General features: G+C 36.1%; 2 protein-coding genes across 2 annotated transcripts; one reads left to right on the top strand and one right to left on the bottom strand.

Annotated features, from left to right (window-relative positions):
- Positions 1–349: 349 nt before the first annotated feature.
- Positions 350–7,368, bottom strand: LOC112570105 (actin-related protein 10-like). The gene is made up of 13 exons (XM_025248342.1): positions 7,201–7,368; positions 6,802–6,874; positions 6,515–6,594; positions 5,922–6,030; positions 5,276–5,383; positions 4,644–4,711; positions 4,226–4,305; positions 3,981–4,016; positions 3,759–3,838; positions 3,152–3,225; positions 2,481–2,562; positions 1,169–1,370; positions 350–954 (listed from the first exon to the last, which is right to left on the bottom strand). The coding sequence occupies exons 1-13, from the start codon at positions 7,275–7,277 to the stop codon at positions 815–817; spliced, it is 1,209 nt and encodes a 402-aa protein (XP_025104127.1). The 5' UTR covers positions 7,278–7,368; the 3' UTR covers positions 350–814.
- Positions 7,369–7,668: 300 nt separating this feature from the next.
- LOC112570106 (calmodulin-2/4-like) lies at positions 7,669–12,764 on the top strand. The gene is made up of 5 exons (XM_025248343.1): positions 7,669–7,796; positions 9,042–9,069; positions 9,350–9,490; positions 9,707–9,949; positions 10,215–12,764. The coding sequence occupies exons 1-5, from the start codon at positions 7,794–7,796 to the stop codon at positions 10,244–10,246; spliced, it is 447 nt and encodes a 148-aa protein (XP_025104128.1). The 5' UTR covers positions 7,669–7,793; the 3' UTR covers positions 10,247–12,764.
- The last annotated feature ends 3,460 nt before the right edge of the window (positions 12,765–16,224 follow it).

A 16,224-nucleotide genomic window follows, 5' to 3' on the forward strand; every position in this document is an offset into this window, starting at 1 on the left:
CCTGGGTTCAAATCTCGTCTTCCGACAATATTTATGTGACACCTGTTTCATGAGATTTGAACCCAGGGCATCTCATTGCAGTGGTGACAAACGAATGCTTGAACCTCTACACTATGAGGGCAGTAATTTTGTAACTCCTAAGATGCTGACAGTCAGTTCATCTGGTATCAAGCAAGAAAATATACAAGGAATATTTTACCCTTACCCGAACTACACAGTTTTACAAAATTGGTTTTAAGAAATTTAATTTATTAAGTGCACAGACTGCTGCTAAACAGTGTTGAAATATAAAGTGTACTTGCTCCTTTTTCTAGAATATTCCTGCAGACACAACACAAATATCCATAACTCAGTATGAAATATTTATCTTTATTGAATAGTAACTTACATAAAGATGACATCTGAAATATTCTTCTTCCCTAAAACTATCAAGTTATTAATGAAGCTACTCCAACATGCTATAGAGGAAAAGAACACCATACATTAATAAAGACCAGAATGTAAGAAACTTTCTGCAATTAATATGACTCCACCTATTAATTGTAATTGGCATGTAAATCTGCTCTTTGCTTGTTACCACAGTATTAAGCAATAAATATCCCAGGGGCAGTGACTTAAATGACTTAAAGACCTATGACCAAAGGAACATTTGCAGCATACAGTGTCAGGAAGGTTTATTTTAAGTTGAGACACAACACAAAAAGCAGTATTCCAAGAACATACTATGTGCCTTGACAGTCAGCATTACTAAATGTACTTTAGACGGTAATATTGCACAGCATCTTATTCCATTTTGTTGAGAAAGCTTAAAAGATCATCTTCGTGATTGTGAATGCTCATCAATCCAGGTATCCTGATCCAAGCAGCACCAGTCTGGCAGACGTCCACGCTGAATGTATGCATCTCTAGATAAAGATCTGCTAGGCAGAGTTTCAAGAGCTCCTACAAGTGCTCCTGTTGACAATCAAGATAACACTTGTCTTTCAAAACAAATATGTTCAAAAGAATACAAAAGAAATATGAACATTAAAGGTCATAAAACATCTGAATCGGACACAATGTTTCAAACAAATGCAGTTGTCATCTGTTCTTAAGGTTAATACCTTAAAAACCTTTTAAAGACATGTGACTTAAGAAAATTACAGAAATGAATGCGATGATTGCTTACCTCCTAGCCATGCAGTGTAGTTTTCACAAGATGGTGGGCGGAGGAACTTAAATGTTTTACAACCCAAAGCATCTTTGTACTGAGGTGTTGCTGCTAAAGCATCCAGCTCCCTTTTCAGTCGATGGTAGAAGCCAGGAATCTGAGCTGTGCCTCCCATGATCAAGATACTCTGTGCGAGCTCTTTCCTCGTGTCAACTGGGCTCTACACATATGGCCACAGCATATTATCATCTTCAATGGTAATCCCTGTACAAGGACTGAATACCATATGGTAACTAGATTCAAAGAGAACAATACATTATTTATAAATATTCAAGAGTTAATTGCACTATGAAGGTGGCCAGAGAAAGACCAGGCTTACAAATGTCAGACTGGACTGGTTGTCCTGTGCAGGACCTGCCCACTATTGCCCAGGATAGGTGAGAGTGGTGGGCCACATCTATCCATGAGCTCTTCTCAACGACAGGTACCAGTCAAGGGACAAATGGATGACAGAATGACTGAGAACTATGAATGTGGACTGCCACAGAGCAAGCTTGACACACTTAGACCCTGTTCAAGGATCTCTGTGTGTATGGGTATAAAATAATCTTTGTGAACGTTTCAGCCACCTCATTAATTTGGTTTTGCAATATGTTAAGAGTCATTTGCACTATCACCAATTTTTCTTTCTATATATTGCTGTCTTTGGCCTTCCACAGAACCCAACACATGCAATAAGACTGATAGGCATGTATTAAGCCACCCTTTCAGCAACTTGTGAAAATTGGTCAGTTCACTTGACATAAAACCTTTTTTTAAAAATATGGGCTATGCTTAAATACAAGCCTCCTTTTCGAACTTAATGCATGTTTACAAGCAGCTGGAGAAAGACATGCAGCTTCATAGAATAATCATTTATTACACTTTATGCATCATATGCATTATCCACATTTTAGTGATGTATGTATAGATGCATGCTTAGCTAGTATGATGTTTTGACCTATCTATTTTGAAGTCTCAGAATTACTTTCTTCGCTGTGTCCTGTAATTTGTTTCTTTGTTTGACAAAATACATCCAGCAAACAAAGCTAGAATAACTATCAGATATTTTTGAAATGTCAAATTGGCAAAACTGGAGAGATAAGTCTATATATTTTAATACAAATGATAAAGATGAATAACATAAATAAGATCCTTCAACCATAAGAGTATATAGTTTGCACATAAAATATAAAACATAAAATATTATAAAATAATAATCAATATTTTTATTGAATCTGACACAATTATTCAAACTTAAATTCTGAAATATGTATAGCATTAAGTTAACCTGTAACAGGCTGTTAAGGAGAAGGGCAGGCAGTGACTGTCCATCAATGTCTTGTTCAAACAAAACTTCACAGCTGTACTCCCTTTTTCAATAAAGAGAAATTTTTTTTATTGAACAAAGTTTTTGATACTGGGCACAGAGCAATCATTTTCTAAAATAAATGGCAAAAGCACACTAAACCACTAGTGCTTTATTCTGACATGCCTCTAATGCTTGTGTCACTTACACACTGCACTTTTCCATTACAAATTTGAGCCCATAAATGTGACTATGTGTTAACCCAAACACACACACACACAAACATGCAATAAAAATATGCATGTATACTCTTATTTTTTTTCAATCACTCTCTCAGACTGGATTTTATACACGCTGTATTTTTATCATATGAGCATTACTGAATATACAAATACAAGATTTTCCAGAAAGCAATAAGAATTTTTTTAAATTTATTATATAACTGTCATATTATCATATAATTGAGCCACCATTTCCATGCATAAGCCTTATGCAGCAAGGGAATTTCATTCTCATTACTTTCCAGACTGACCATGTCCATCGCATGACAGAGTGAAACCATCACAAAAATGAAAGCTAAATATCACCTTCCTGCAATATATTTGGATCCTATCCTTACTTTAAAAAAAGTCCTTGTGATAGATAATAACTACCTTATCTTGCCATCCACAGTGAGAATGTTGCTTCCATCAAGAGGGTAATCCACAGAAGGAACAGGTCTTGGCAACTGAAGAAAACATGTTTAAATGCCTCATCTACTGATCAAGTAGCTTTAATGATTTACCATGCTTTTTGCTGTTTTAAAACAATACTACTATGGTAAACGATCTACACATTTCTAGCTGTAATAACTCTGTCCAGAGGTATAGGCTTACAAAAAATTATTTATGACTATTTAAAATATAAACTTGTCAGTTTAGTCAGTTTTTTCCCCCAGGTCTTTTAATTTGTGCATTTGAAGGTCAATGATAATAACAAGTACAGAATTTACTGAACTGTACTGCAATAAAGTCAAGAACTGAACATCTATATGTCATTCACATGCATTTTAAGAATGTGTTGCAAAAGAAGATCTCTAGGTTATGTGGGCTTACATAGTGACTGTAAATTAATTACACTACAGTCACTAACATTGACAGAAAACAAACATTTCATAGACTAATTGCTACACTAAAACAAGCACAAATAATGACTTTGAGGTAGATATAAGCACTGACTTTCCACAGCATTGTTTAAAAACTTCAATATAAATGCTCTCACCCTGCTAGCATCAGCATTTCTGAAAGTGACATCCTGAATTGCCTGGCCTCTGCTGAATTCAGTCACAAAACAGCACCGTACTGCAAGACAAATAAAAAATAATCCAGAATAGTTTTGTCTTAATCTGGTACACATATGGAAAACAAGACTAGTTAGTTCTATTTAGGGACTGCAGCTAGAAATTTTCTGGATGGGTAGAGCAACTAACACTTATATACTCACCTTTTATGTCTTCTAAAATTTCCTCTGTTACGCATTCTGAAACCGCAAAATTACAAAGTGTATTGAGTAAAACTGACCTACCAACTTAAAAAACATATACAAAATGAAACAGGTCATTTTTCATCAGTTTTTCATAAGAAGCTACTGTAAAACTAACATGCAAACAATTTAAGAACAAAAAGTCAATGTCGTGTTTCAAATACAGAAAAAATTTAAACATATTTTTCCTGCAGTAAGCAATTCACCTGGTACGGTGGAGACTGGTCTGTCCTGCTGCTCAGCTGTTTTGACAACTCCTTTTTCCAACAGCAATGATTTAATACGACTGCAACAAGACATCATCTTAATGCTTATTAAATTTAGGAGCATAAAGCAACTTAAGACCTACTAAAATTTCCATATTATACAATATGAAGTAAGAGATTTGTATATGAATGGCTTTGACAGCATAAGAAAACTGGCCAAGAACAGAGAGAAATGGAAGACCTTTATTGCTACCATTCAGGCTACACAGCATACCAGAACTTAGTGTGTATCAACTATCCATTTGCTAATTGATTCTATCTTGTATACACTTAAGCACTAACTAAAGTACCCATTAACTGTAACAATGAATACGATACTCTCGAGAATACTGCCGATCAATAAGGTAAAAACAGATACCTATGAATTGCTTTTCCTCCTACTGGAACTGCCTGCCAGGCTTTTAAAACTGGAATGCCTTCACAGATCTGAACAAGTCAAGGAACTGCAGAAGATTGCAAAGTTCAAAAAGCTACTCTGCATTCTCAACTCAGTGACTAATATGATGGCAAACTTCAAGGACACAAAATCACTTTAGCCACAAATGTAATCTGGAATAACTGTCAATGTTGTCTACAAAATAATCTGAGATATTATCAACTCAACAAATGGAATAAAATTCTCAACTCTAAACAAAATTGTAAAGTATTTGTTTCTAAGATAAATGCCTCTTTTTTGACACATTGGTAGCCACAGACTGTGCCGAAAAGACATACATTTTTTCCATCTTTGAACAAAGGTTTGAATCCCTTGAGTGTAGCTGACGTCTAAAAACAAAAATGCATTTTAAACTTTAATTTATTCTTTTAGCAAAGAAATGTAGGAACGGAAAAATCTGTTTCCTGCCTTTGTGGATGTTCAAAAAGCTGTGAACAGCAGGAAACTCCACCCAGTTGGTGTAAAGCAATAACTTTTGATGTGCATTAGTACACTTCTAAAGCATAAATGCTACGTGAGACAACACATGGCTGTGTGAAGTAACATAAGGATACTGGAATGACCAATGTTTCTCTGTAGCCCACATCCATCACAAGACCACAGGTATGGCCAATAGTTAGCAATGCCAGTACGTGGCTAGGGGCGAAGAGGACTGAACCAACCTGGAGCATGGCCAAACCATTTAATTAAACTAGCTACTAGAAAATTAAAAACATTTGGCTATACAGTAGAACTTCTATAAGTTAAAGCTTCAGGGGACCAATGAAAAAAATCAGTTATGGAAAGTTGAAGTTGAGGAAGTTCGTCGATAAAATTTTTTTTTCTTTTTACTGTAGACTTTAACACAATCACCACACCAGCCTTTCATGCCTGTCAACCCCTTGATGATGTTGTGTTCTGGGTAAGTTTAATAAAGGAACCTACAGTTTTGGATCTGCGTGGGTAGGGAGGTTTCGGGAGTCAACTGACCACACAAGGTAAGGGATTACTTGTAGAAGTTGTAACTTCAAAACCAATAAATTAATGTTTAATATATGTTTAATGTTAAACGTAATAAAGGACTAAACAAATAACCTGATTTAGTATGTCTTATGAAATAAATTACAAGAAATGCATAACAAATGTAATAAAAACTGCACAAGTTGCTAACTTGGAAAAAAATATTTAGCACATCTTAACAACATAAAAGAAATACAGTACCTCAAAGTGTTTGAACAAGACTCTGGCTAAACTTTCTCGGAAGTAAGATGGACAAAGCAAAGATTCCACAACCACAACCCTTTTGTCTTTGGGCGTCATCAGCAAGTGTCTGGCAGAAGAAGCATCAATTAGTCTTATCCTTTTTAAAACTCTTAAGTTAAACATAAATATATTGTGCACTGTGGGAGCAGCTTCTGGCTACATATCTTTTTTCTCATATGCCATTTTATGCTATGTTGTATGTATGTCTGTGTTTTTTTTCCTGTAAAGTGCCATAAGCCTGCCCATAGGACCAAGATATAGCACTATATAAGTTCACTGTATTATTATTAGTAGTATCTTTGACTACAATGTGTCTATGAGAAATTCCCATGTGCATACAGAAGGGTAGAAAGGAAATAAAAAGAAACAGGGTAGGACAAATTATAAAAGTTCTGAATAATTAATCTGTGAGACCCCTTCTGTATCATGTTTAGTGCAGAATTATCTAATAGTTTAGCTGGCAACTAGTAGTACAATACAGCATTTATCATTCATGATTAGAGAAACATACTGCTCTTTTAATATAGATACACTATTTTAAAGTACTATACCTAAATATTAGGGTAGATAAAAGTTCTTTTAAGTTCTCCTGCAACTCTGCTGGGCAGCTGTGGTCCCATATTTTGGAAACCTGAAAAGACAATTTCAAAATGTGAAAAACATTTTTGCACTTTCAGATAATATCCAAACAAATGAAGAAACTTCATGTTAAGATCTTAGTATCTTTGATCTTTAAAAGAAGCTGATCATTGTAATGTTTAGGTTATTATCAAATGCTTTCAGATAACATGCTTATCACTGCACAACCCAAAAATGACCCACTGTGTATTATACTTACAATGCCAGTTCTAGGGTTTTTTACAGTGCTAGGGATAATGCAGTGAGGTCCTGTCTCGCCAGCTAGTCCACATCTGATCATGCAGACATAAAAGAAACACTCGTCACTTTTTAACAATCATATTTCTCGATCTTTAAAAAAAACAAAAAACAACCCAGTTTTCTGGAAGGCTGTATGTGTGAAACTTCAGAAATAAAACTAAATTCTGAAAATAAAATATATTATTCATATACATAATTTCTCTTTCAAGATAATATAAAATGTTAAAGTATAAAAATACACTTATAATAGACAAAGCACAGACTGTCTTCACGGCGGAATGCTGCTGTGTTGACATTTTATTATGGGTGCAGTAGTTTACTCCATAAAAACTATATTCAAAATGAATTTTAAAATTACTTTGTGTATGCTGCTCCGATATCCAAAATATATACATTTTTGTCATCACTATAACTCAGCCCTTCGAAAAGTGGCATTTTGTCGCCCACAGATTCCTATGCTCTCTGTACGAAGACTGTGTTGTCGCCTGCTTCTCTTCCGCAGACGCAACCGGAAGCGTAAACTAATTGTGAAAAAAACTTGGATCGGGCCTTTTCCAGTAATAGTTTAGCTGTGTTTATAATATTATCTGACTCTTTTTTTATGTTATTGTCATACAATAAAATCATTAAAACTTATCATTTTAAAATAAAAATATTTCAGATCGCTAAATTATCAAAGTTCCGTTGGCATATATAAATAACGAACAGCAGCGAACTTTCAAACTCAAGACGTTAATAAAAATACACAATATCTTTAAAAGTTAATATATTCAAAATATAAAATATACAAGATGTATTCTATCTATATAAAATAATAATTTATATATTTTGTAGTCCAAATGTAAGTTGACCAAGTAAATCGTGACGTCATAAGGTGTGTCAACGCGTTGATCAACACGGCAAAGCAGCAGGTGAAGAAGCGGTAAATTCCGAGCATAATCTTATTTAAATATGGTAAGTGTTTTCCCTCCAATGTATTAATATTGCCTATTTTAAAAACAATGTTTGTTTCACATGCCCGCTACGCATCGTTTCTACAGAGTGACTATAGAGATGTATTTCTTTGATCTTGCAAATTCTTTTTTGCACCTGCATGACTCTATCTTTTTGCCGAAGGTGTGTCGCACTGCGTCATGGCTGACTCCCTTCCGTTGGTTATTACACATGAAACGAGCGAAGTGTAGAGGATAGCTCAAACATATGATGCAAACTAACGATTATGATTGAATTGCAGTATTGACTGACTCGCTTAAATGAAGAAAAAATTGTGTTTTGTTGCCTGCCCAGACCCACGTTCTATCGAATGATGTATTTATGTATGCTTACCTGTGTGATAGAGATTTACTGTCTAAAATTGGGGGGAAATCATATTCATAACAATGTGTTTTGAATGAAAAATAAAATTGGTGGAAATTTCCCAAATGTTTCATAGAAGAAGGTTGTGCTTTGTAAACCTATCATTTTCGATTCTGCATTCACTTAAAATTATGATGTGGCCCTTTGGTAAGGGATTAAAGACGTTCAGAAAGAATGTTATAACACCTGACATGAAAGCATTTAGCACAGTGGCCATTGTGGCTTCAGTTTTCTACTTTTATGTCATTATTAAGAGGTAGGAAAATATTATACGTGCAAATTATTAATTAGTGGGTAGAACAGATTAACTGTCTTAGTGCCAGCACTTTCAAAAAATAGATGCAGCTTTCACCAGTATATTCACAGAATGGAAGATGCTTCCATATCTAAAAGAAAAATCAAGTTAATATTACATATACTACTATAGGCCTCCTAAAAATACAAATAAGTTCGCACTTTGTGCCAGCTTTCTGGTGTGGTAGTGTAGGATTGAAATATCTCTGGTACTTATAATGGGTGGTAGAATTTCCTTGCCACCAAGATAATGAAGATCATGAGTTGTGGGTTACAGATCCTGTCTCCAGTTCACATAATTCCTCTCTAAAAATGTGGACTAACCATGACAAAATCTTTGTTGCTGATGATGGAAAATACTAACAACTAATCACTGAGGACAAACAGATTCAACAGTAACAAGACCTGATCAGCTTTAGCCAACTATACTATAATAATTTTTAATAGAGTTTCTGGGATGTAGATTGTATTGTGAACATTCATTTTCACTTTTTGCAAAGATTGTTTAAATGTGGTGTAAAATACTGTTTGGAAACTTTTTTTTTTCAGGCTAAACAGGCACAATTTAAAAAGGAAGGTTAGTTGTTTTCTTGTTCCTTTTTGTTTATTCTTGTTTCACTAATGATTGCATATAATGTGCACATACCCATTTTAATATTTAAGGTGTAGAAATGATAATATTAATTTTTTTTTAAAATTATGGGTCTGCCGAGGTCTCTCCTCTTTTGCTTATGTTGGCATGTGTATTCTTTGGATGGTGCATCTCATGCATAGTTTTTCAACAGATAATTTATGACTGGTTTATGCAAGTCTCTGTTATGTTTATATAGTATTTATTTTATCATTTTGTTTTTTAGAGCTGCAGGAAGCCTTCACAATGTATTGCTCTGCAGACAATACCATTCCCTGTTCAAGGCTTGCTGCAGTCATTCGATCAGTTGGAGGAGCTCCAACAGAAGAAAAGATTCGGCATTTGTGTACAGAGTTTGAGAGTAAAGGTATTGAACACCCTTGTGCAGTTCTTGGATAGATGTTTTGAAACAAAATCCAGTGTCTTTTTACTTGATTAGTCTTACAAAATATGCTGCTTAAAGGGGAAGCAATCTCTTCATTGGCTGTCAAGCAGCTGGCTATGTATTTGAGCAAATCGTTAAGTTAAGGAAGGACTTAAAATGCATGACAGTGGTGGAATAGTTTATTACTTCTCTGTGCAGGAAAGAAGACCCTTACTTTGCAAGAGGTAGATGCCATCTGGACAAAATATACATTTGCCCCAGTTCCGGCAGATGAGTTAAGAGATGCATTCCGTATATTTGACAAGGATGGAAATGGTATGATTAATGCAGGAGAACTGCGGCATGTCCTCACAAATCTTGGTGAAAAATTGACAGATGAAGAAGTAGATGAGATGATTCGAGAGGCTGATCTAAATGGTGATAATCAGATAAACTATGCAGGTGAGCTCAGACTCATGTTTTTTAAAATCAATTATGTAAATGTCTTAAAGGAATTTAATGGTACACTGGCTATGAAATCCAATAAAGCATGTAGATCTTGACACAAATTACTCATGTGAAAAACTTAAATTATAAAAGTGAAACCCACAATATCATTCCAGTATAGTAAAGAAAATATTTTTACTATTTTTGTCTATTATTTCTAACTCTTTTAACTCAAATTTGAGAATTTCCCCATGTAACTTATATTATTTCTGTGATGCAGAGTTTGTGAAGGTAATGCAGGATGGATGTTAATCATGGAGAACCAGGACAAATCACACTTATTTTATAAAATATCCATTCCACTGATCACCACATGCAAGGGATCTTGACATCTGTGTTCATGCCTGCCATCTTCTTTTGAGCAGTTGCCTCGGTGATTCTCAGAGAAAATAAATTTCACAAAATGTGTAATGCTTTAATTGAATACTTCACTTTCTTGCTAGAAATTTGAGCTAAAAAGACTAGAAATTATTCAGAGAATGAGATTTTTATATATCTGTTTTTGCCATGTGAAACAAATCAACACATAAAATAAAGTAAAGCCATGACATACTCCAGTCTATTTTTTGTCATTTTGTCAGCTATATTATTAAGGCTTACACACATACAACATAATTTGAAACTTTTTCCCTAGCTTAACAACACATAAATGTTGAGAAATTTGCAGTGGAGGTGTGGTTGCTAAAGAGCAGAACCCTGGATTTGTAAAGTTAACCTTCATGATGATAATCTTGTGCATCCAGAAACTGGTGAAAGAGGTAATCCAAATATTTCTTAGACAGGTTTCATCAGATGTAATCCCATATTGTTTAATTTCGAGAAACATTGCCTAAAACTAGTAAAAAAAAAGGTATTTGCCCTTTTGTAGCCTCATTTCATTTAGGTATATCCGTGATTACCAGTTTCAGCATATCTTATCCTAAAATATGATGAACCTTACTATCACAAGGTTTAGCATTTTTAGAATTGCAGTTTTTACCTACATTTCTTGGGTATTTCACACTTGTGCACATGTAGAATTTTAATCCTTTTCTACAGTGAGTGGTGGTGGTGGTTGGTAGAATTTATAGTCTTTTACTTTAAATGTTAACTGTGCTGTGCTTTATAAATAATCTTAGCTAAGTGATTAATAGATTTTCTACTTAAGTTAATTATACATGAAGACTGGTTCTTATTTGGTTCCTACAGTTATTTTTCATAGCTGATGAAATGGACAGGCATGCATTTTTTTCACTTTGTACATTAATTGCCAATTTTTATTATTTAAATTGTTGTTTTATTCAGTGATGTGTATATTTGAAGAAATAATCCAGCAATTATAAAAGCATACTATTCGCTCTAGAATATTTTTATCTGAAATCAAGAATATTTCCTCAGGCATGGTGGAGCATAATGCTAAGATGCATGAAACCTTTAGCTTTAACTTTTTTTTTTTGCAGGCTCTTGCCATGATTAATATAATTGAATAAATTTTGCATTATATTTTATTGACAGATTTTTGCTGCTGATTTTTACTAAGGAAAAATTCACACTTCATTTTGCCTCACCTTTTTAAAACAAACAGCATAGGATGTGAAATAGCGTCAGTGACTTTTGTACATGAATCATTAAATATATTAAAAAGACTTAAAGGATACTTAACTTTACAAGGCTGATTCCAATTGTCAGAGGATCTGATTATTGACTACATATTTAAATGCCACATTATTGAACTGGTCAAACAGTGCTGGTCTGTCAATGATTATCATCTTCAAATACTGGAAACATTCATATTTGATTGGTTTTTTCGATATATGCTTATGGCATTCCTGTTTTAGTACTAATAAAACTGAGGGCGGATGTTTAAAATGTCAATGTTTCAGTGTGCCACAGAATTAACATTATGCCATCATTTTTTTCCATCTAGTATTCACATTGTTAATATAAAAATAAGGGTATGTATTTTGGGAGAGTTTCTAGAAGCTTGGTACAAGAACTGTTTCCTTGCATTTGTCTACGAGCTCAGTCACCGGACATCCAGAAAGAACCTACACACAAAACAACCACATTAAAGGTGTACCTGTCTGGTGTTTGATCTTTTTTATGTCATCAGTTCATTTAGCACACCTGCAGCTATTTTGCAGAAGATAATGCATGAAGATGATGCATGGTTGTGACTTATTTTGCATGTGAAGGACAGTACACCATTTTACCAGTGTGAAAGAGCCCAGAAGATGTTACAAATAAAATTCACTTTGTAAAAACAGACATTGGGAAGATTTGCATGTATCTTTAACATGCTGAAAGACTCTTTCATGTGCTGCTTTTTATGACAGGTGAAAAACTGGTGTGTGATCATAAATTGAAAGATGATCAATAGGTCTGATATTTTGCTACATAAACCTACGATTTTTATATTTGTGTGCATGCTGTTATCAAGATCACATCTAGAGTCCGAATTTCAGCAAATGCCAGAAATTTGATGCTTAGTAAAACACTGCTAATATTCACTGTACCATGTGGCATTACCTTAGATAAAATATTAATTGTTAGTTTTGTGGGTTCAGCCTTGATAAAGAAGATAAAAGAATGATAGTAGAAATATTTTGGTGGTATTTTTATAGCTGGCGCAGAGTGTATTGTTCCATCCTTTAACATAAAATGTATGATTTTATTTTGAATCAAATGCATTTTTGGTATTTTATTTAACATGCTTAAATTCATTTTCTTGACTGTTGATGCTGAAAATATTTATAATTTGTTACCACTAGTAAAATTTACTTACAGCAAAGTGTGTGTGTGTTTGAGTTAGAAAATGTTGATAATGTCTTATTATACTTTTTATTAGATCACCGTGCGACTCTCCCCCTTCAGGTTTATTTATTGCAAACAGCGTCAAGCTTAATGGAGTCCAAGCTTATGAAGATTCGCCTCTGGGTGAAAAGAAAAAAAAATGAGTGTTTGCGCGAGTAAATTCATTTCTAAATCCCCAAAGAAATAACATCTGAACTGAGGAATAACATCAGGCGATAAAAAGGAACGCCAAAGTGAGGCTGGAAAATAATAAATCGCCTTTGCTCGTAAAGCCTAAAGAAAAAAAAAAAAACTTTGGTAGAAAATGAAAGGCAGGGTGAGCAAAAAGACTTCCAGCCCAATTCCTTGTCTTCTAAAACAACGTGGAGAATTCAGTCTTGAAGCCTGGAAGTAAATCATCCTCAGATCATTATAAGATGCATGGGTAGATTGGCAGCCGAGCTTTTTGCGACTTGACTGCTTTAAGTATCATCAACACACACATAAGATCCCAGGTTCACCAGCAAATTCACCCAGACGTTAGAAACAAGATGGAGTCAGAGGAGTAAGGTGACACGTATTTTAATTAATTTGCTTAATAATATCCACCCGTCAGTTAGCATTCCCTTCTTTCTCTAAAATGAATGGTTCTCTCTCCAAGGAAGGACCTTTCAGTGGCGTAGGAACCAGGGGGGCAGCGGGGGCAGCCGCCCCCCCCAAGGAAAAAATACAGGGGGGGCAGGAATATCCTTTTGCCCCCCCAATATTTGAGACGTAATTCCTCACAAAGAGCAAAGAACTGAAGAAAGGAAGGGGAACGTAGAGAGGAGACGGTCATCACCGTCACAAAAGCGGGCCCTGAGGCAAGTGGAGGCTCTAACACCTCTGACGATCAGATCGTGCGTGCGTGCAGTACCCCCCCCCCCCCCACCCAATCTTTTTTTACGAAATGTGCGAGTGCGAACGCCGTTCACTGTCAGCAGGGAGTTTGCCCCCCCAACGCCGAACATCTTCCTACGCCACTGCCTTTATCCGAGCCAGCGATCAGTCAGGTTCTCCAACAAAAATATACCTTTGTGTGCTTCGTTCGAGCATTGCCCTTATCAGAAATCAACAAATGTCTCTTCCTTCGGAATTAGGATGTCCTCGACTGCTCGTCAATATTTAGGAACACTTTTACTCAGAGCCAGGGGCACTAAAGTCTTTGCGACCAGGATTTATCGAAATCAATTACTTGGGGCCAGTTGCACAACACATTCTTAACTTTAAACACTTTTGAGCCTAAAAAACCTCGACCACACATCATCCGTCCAAGCTTTTCCGACTTCGCTGGTGCATCCTTCACAGATTTCGTGCCAGTAACTAAACATTATGTCTGAAACACTAACTCGCCGAATAAATCCTGTTCCGACAACCAACTTGTTCACGACTTAAAGGTCTAATGCAGATGACTGGGATGAAGTCGGTGAAAAATGCTACATTCCCCAAAGGTGAGAGACTCATTCCCCTCTGTCCCTATGCACAGAAAGTGAGGGCACAAGTCTCTATGGATACGCATAACTATAATATACAGGATCACTGGTTGTAGCCTTGACAACATAAACCCATCCATGCATGTTTCTGATCTCTCTGTGCACTTTTGACTTCTTTCCATGCATGCTAGTGTTCGTAGTAGTCTTATCCAAAGAACGGAGGAATGTTGTTCAGTCAGGAAAAATAGTATTTTGTGTCAAGCTTATCCTGGTCACCAAAAAAAAAAAAAAAAAAAATGTACCCAACTGGACCTTTAAGAAACGGTTGAAGCTGGGCAATCAGCATCTCTGAGCAAATTGCAAAGTTGCCCCTCTCATTATCCTTCCGTCACCTCCGAGGACGACGGGACCTCACCTCCCGCAGAGGTCTGAACTCTCGGGCGACTGAATTATTTCCTCTGACCATAGACAGCGGGGACGAACAGTGGCTCTAATCACGAACTCGTGTTCTAATGAACAGGGTGTCGGTATGAGGTGGACACGTCTGAGTGCTCTGTAAATGCTACTGTCGGGTGAGAGAGTGGGAGGGGACAGGGGAGAAAGGGTGCTACTGTCGGGTGAGAGAGTGGGAGGGGACAGGGGAGAAAGGGAGGGAGGTCATGTTGAAAAAAATACTGCTACAACCATCATCATCACTACCCAACATCTGTAAGAAACCAATGATTGTTATTTGGGTTTTCCTGATCGCTTTGGAATATTTCCATTTTCTTTCTTTGTATCGCAGCCGCCCAAGAGCCTGAGGTCCGTCTTTCAGGGGAATGGGAGATACCTGGGGTGGCTTCCTCACGAGCGCCTCAACATTGTCACTGCTCGGGTATGATGGAGGTGCTGGCGGCGGTTGCGAAATGAAGCTTGAAGAACTGTGCACGAGGTCTTCCTCCGAGTAAATATTATCGTTCAACGAAGTTCGGTGTGTGTCGAGAGCCGGTTAAAATTATATAAATCGGATTCTGGAACCTGCTGTTTTGCTCTGGAAGAAGAAACAATCTACTTTTTGTTTTTGTTTTTTAACTTCCACGATGATTCCCGTTTTCTTTATATTTCTGGCAAGCATTTAATGAACGATATTAAAAAGGAAAGTGTTTGGATAGGAGGTGGGTGGTTAGGTTATTAATGTGTTTACCTAGATGTTTTTAGCCATTTAATATATTTACAGGCAGGAAACTACGTAGATAACCCTTTTGATGAGGTTCACGTGTGAGTTCAAGTATTGTTATGATGGATGTAGTGATAGTGGTGATAGTGTATGTATTTTTATGTGTTTATTTCATATTTGCTGTGAATTAATGCGTAAATTTAGTGCCACTGATGGGATGAGTGGATAAGTGGGTAGATGGACGCTGGTAGTCTGTACTCTGTTCATGAGAGCTTGAATGAAAAAAAATGTGAATCAATGTGCCCATGTTGACTCTGTTGCTGATTTGAAGAGGGAAAAGGCTTGTGGACTGGTTGTTCACTGGGGGACCTTCTCTTGCAGCGGGACCCGCAGGCATCAGTTCACCTGCTACGACTACGACTTCTACAGACGATAGCAGTTAAGGCGTGAGAAGAAGAAAAAGATGAAGAAAGGCTTGTGGGTGATTCTGCCTGCAACACTTCCCTGGATGTGATCCAAGTGCGAAGCTGGTTGCAAGGGCACGCCAAGGTGGAAAAAATTCCGAGTTCATTAGACGTCAATACTCCCCACCCAAAAACAAAACAAAACAAAACAAAATAACGAAACAAAACAACAAAAAACAACAAAAATTAAAAAAAAACACAAAAAACCGACCAAATTCTTTCATCACACTTCCTCTTTTACACATTCTAAGAAAATACCCAATACGCAAAGAAAATAAATACACTAAAATTTACATTTTACATAGATGAATCTGTTACCTCCTACCGTCACCACTAACGAATAATTAAATTTTATTATTTAATTTT

This window comes from Pomacea canaliculata, linkage group LG8 (genome assembly GCF_003073045.1).
Source record: "Pomacea canaliculata isolate SZHN2017 linkage group LG8, ASM307304v1, whole genome shotgun sequence".
NCBI classification, from domain to species: Eukaryota; Metazoa; Mollusca; class Gastropoda; order Architaenioglossa; family Ampullariidae; genus Pomacea; species Pomacea canaliculata.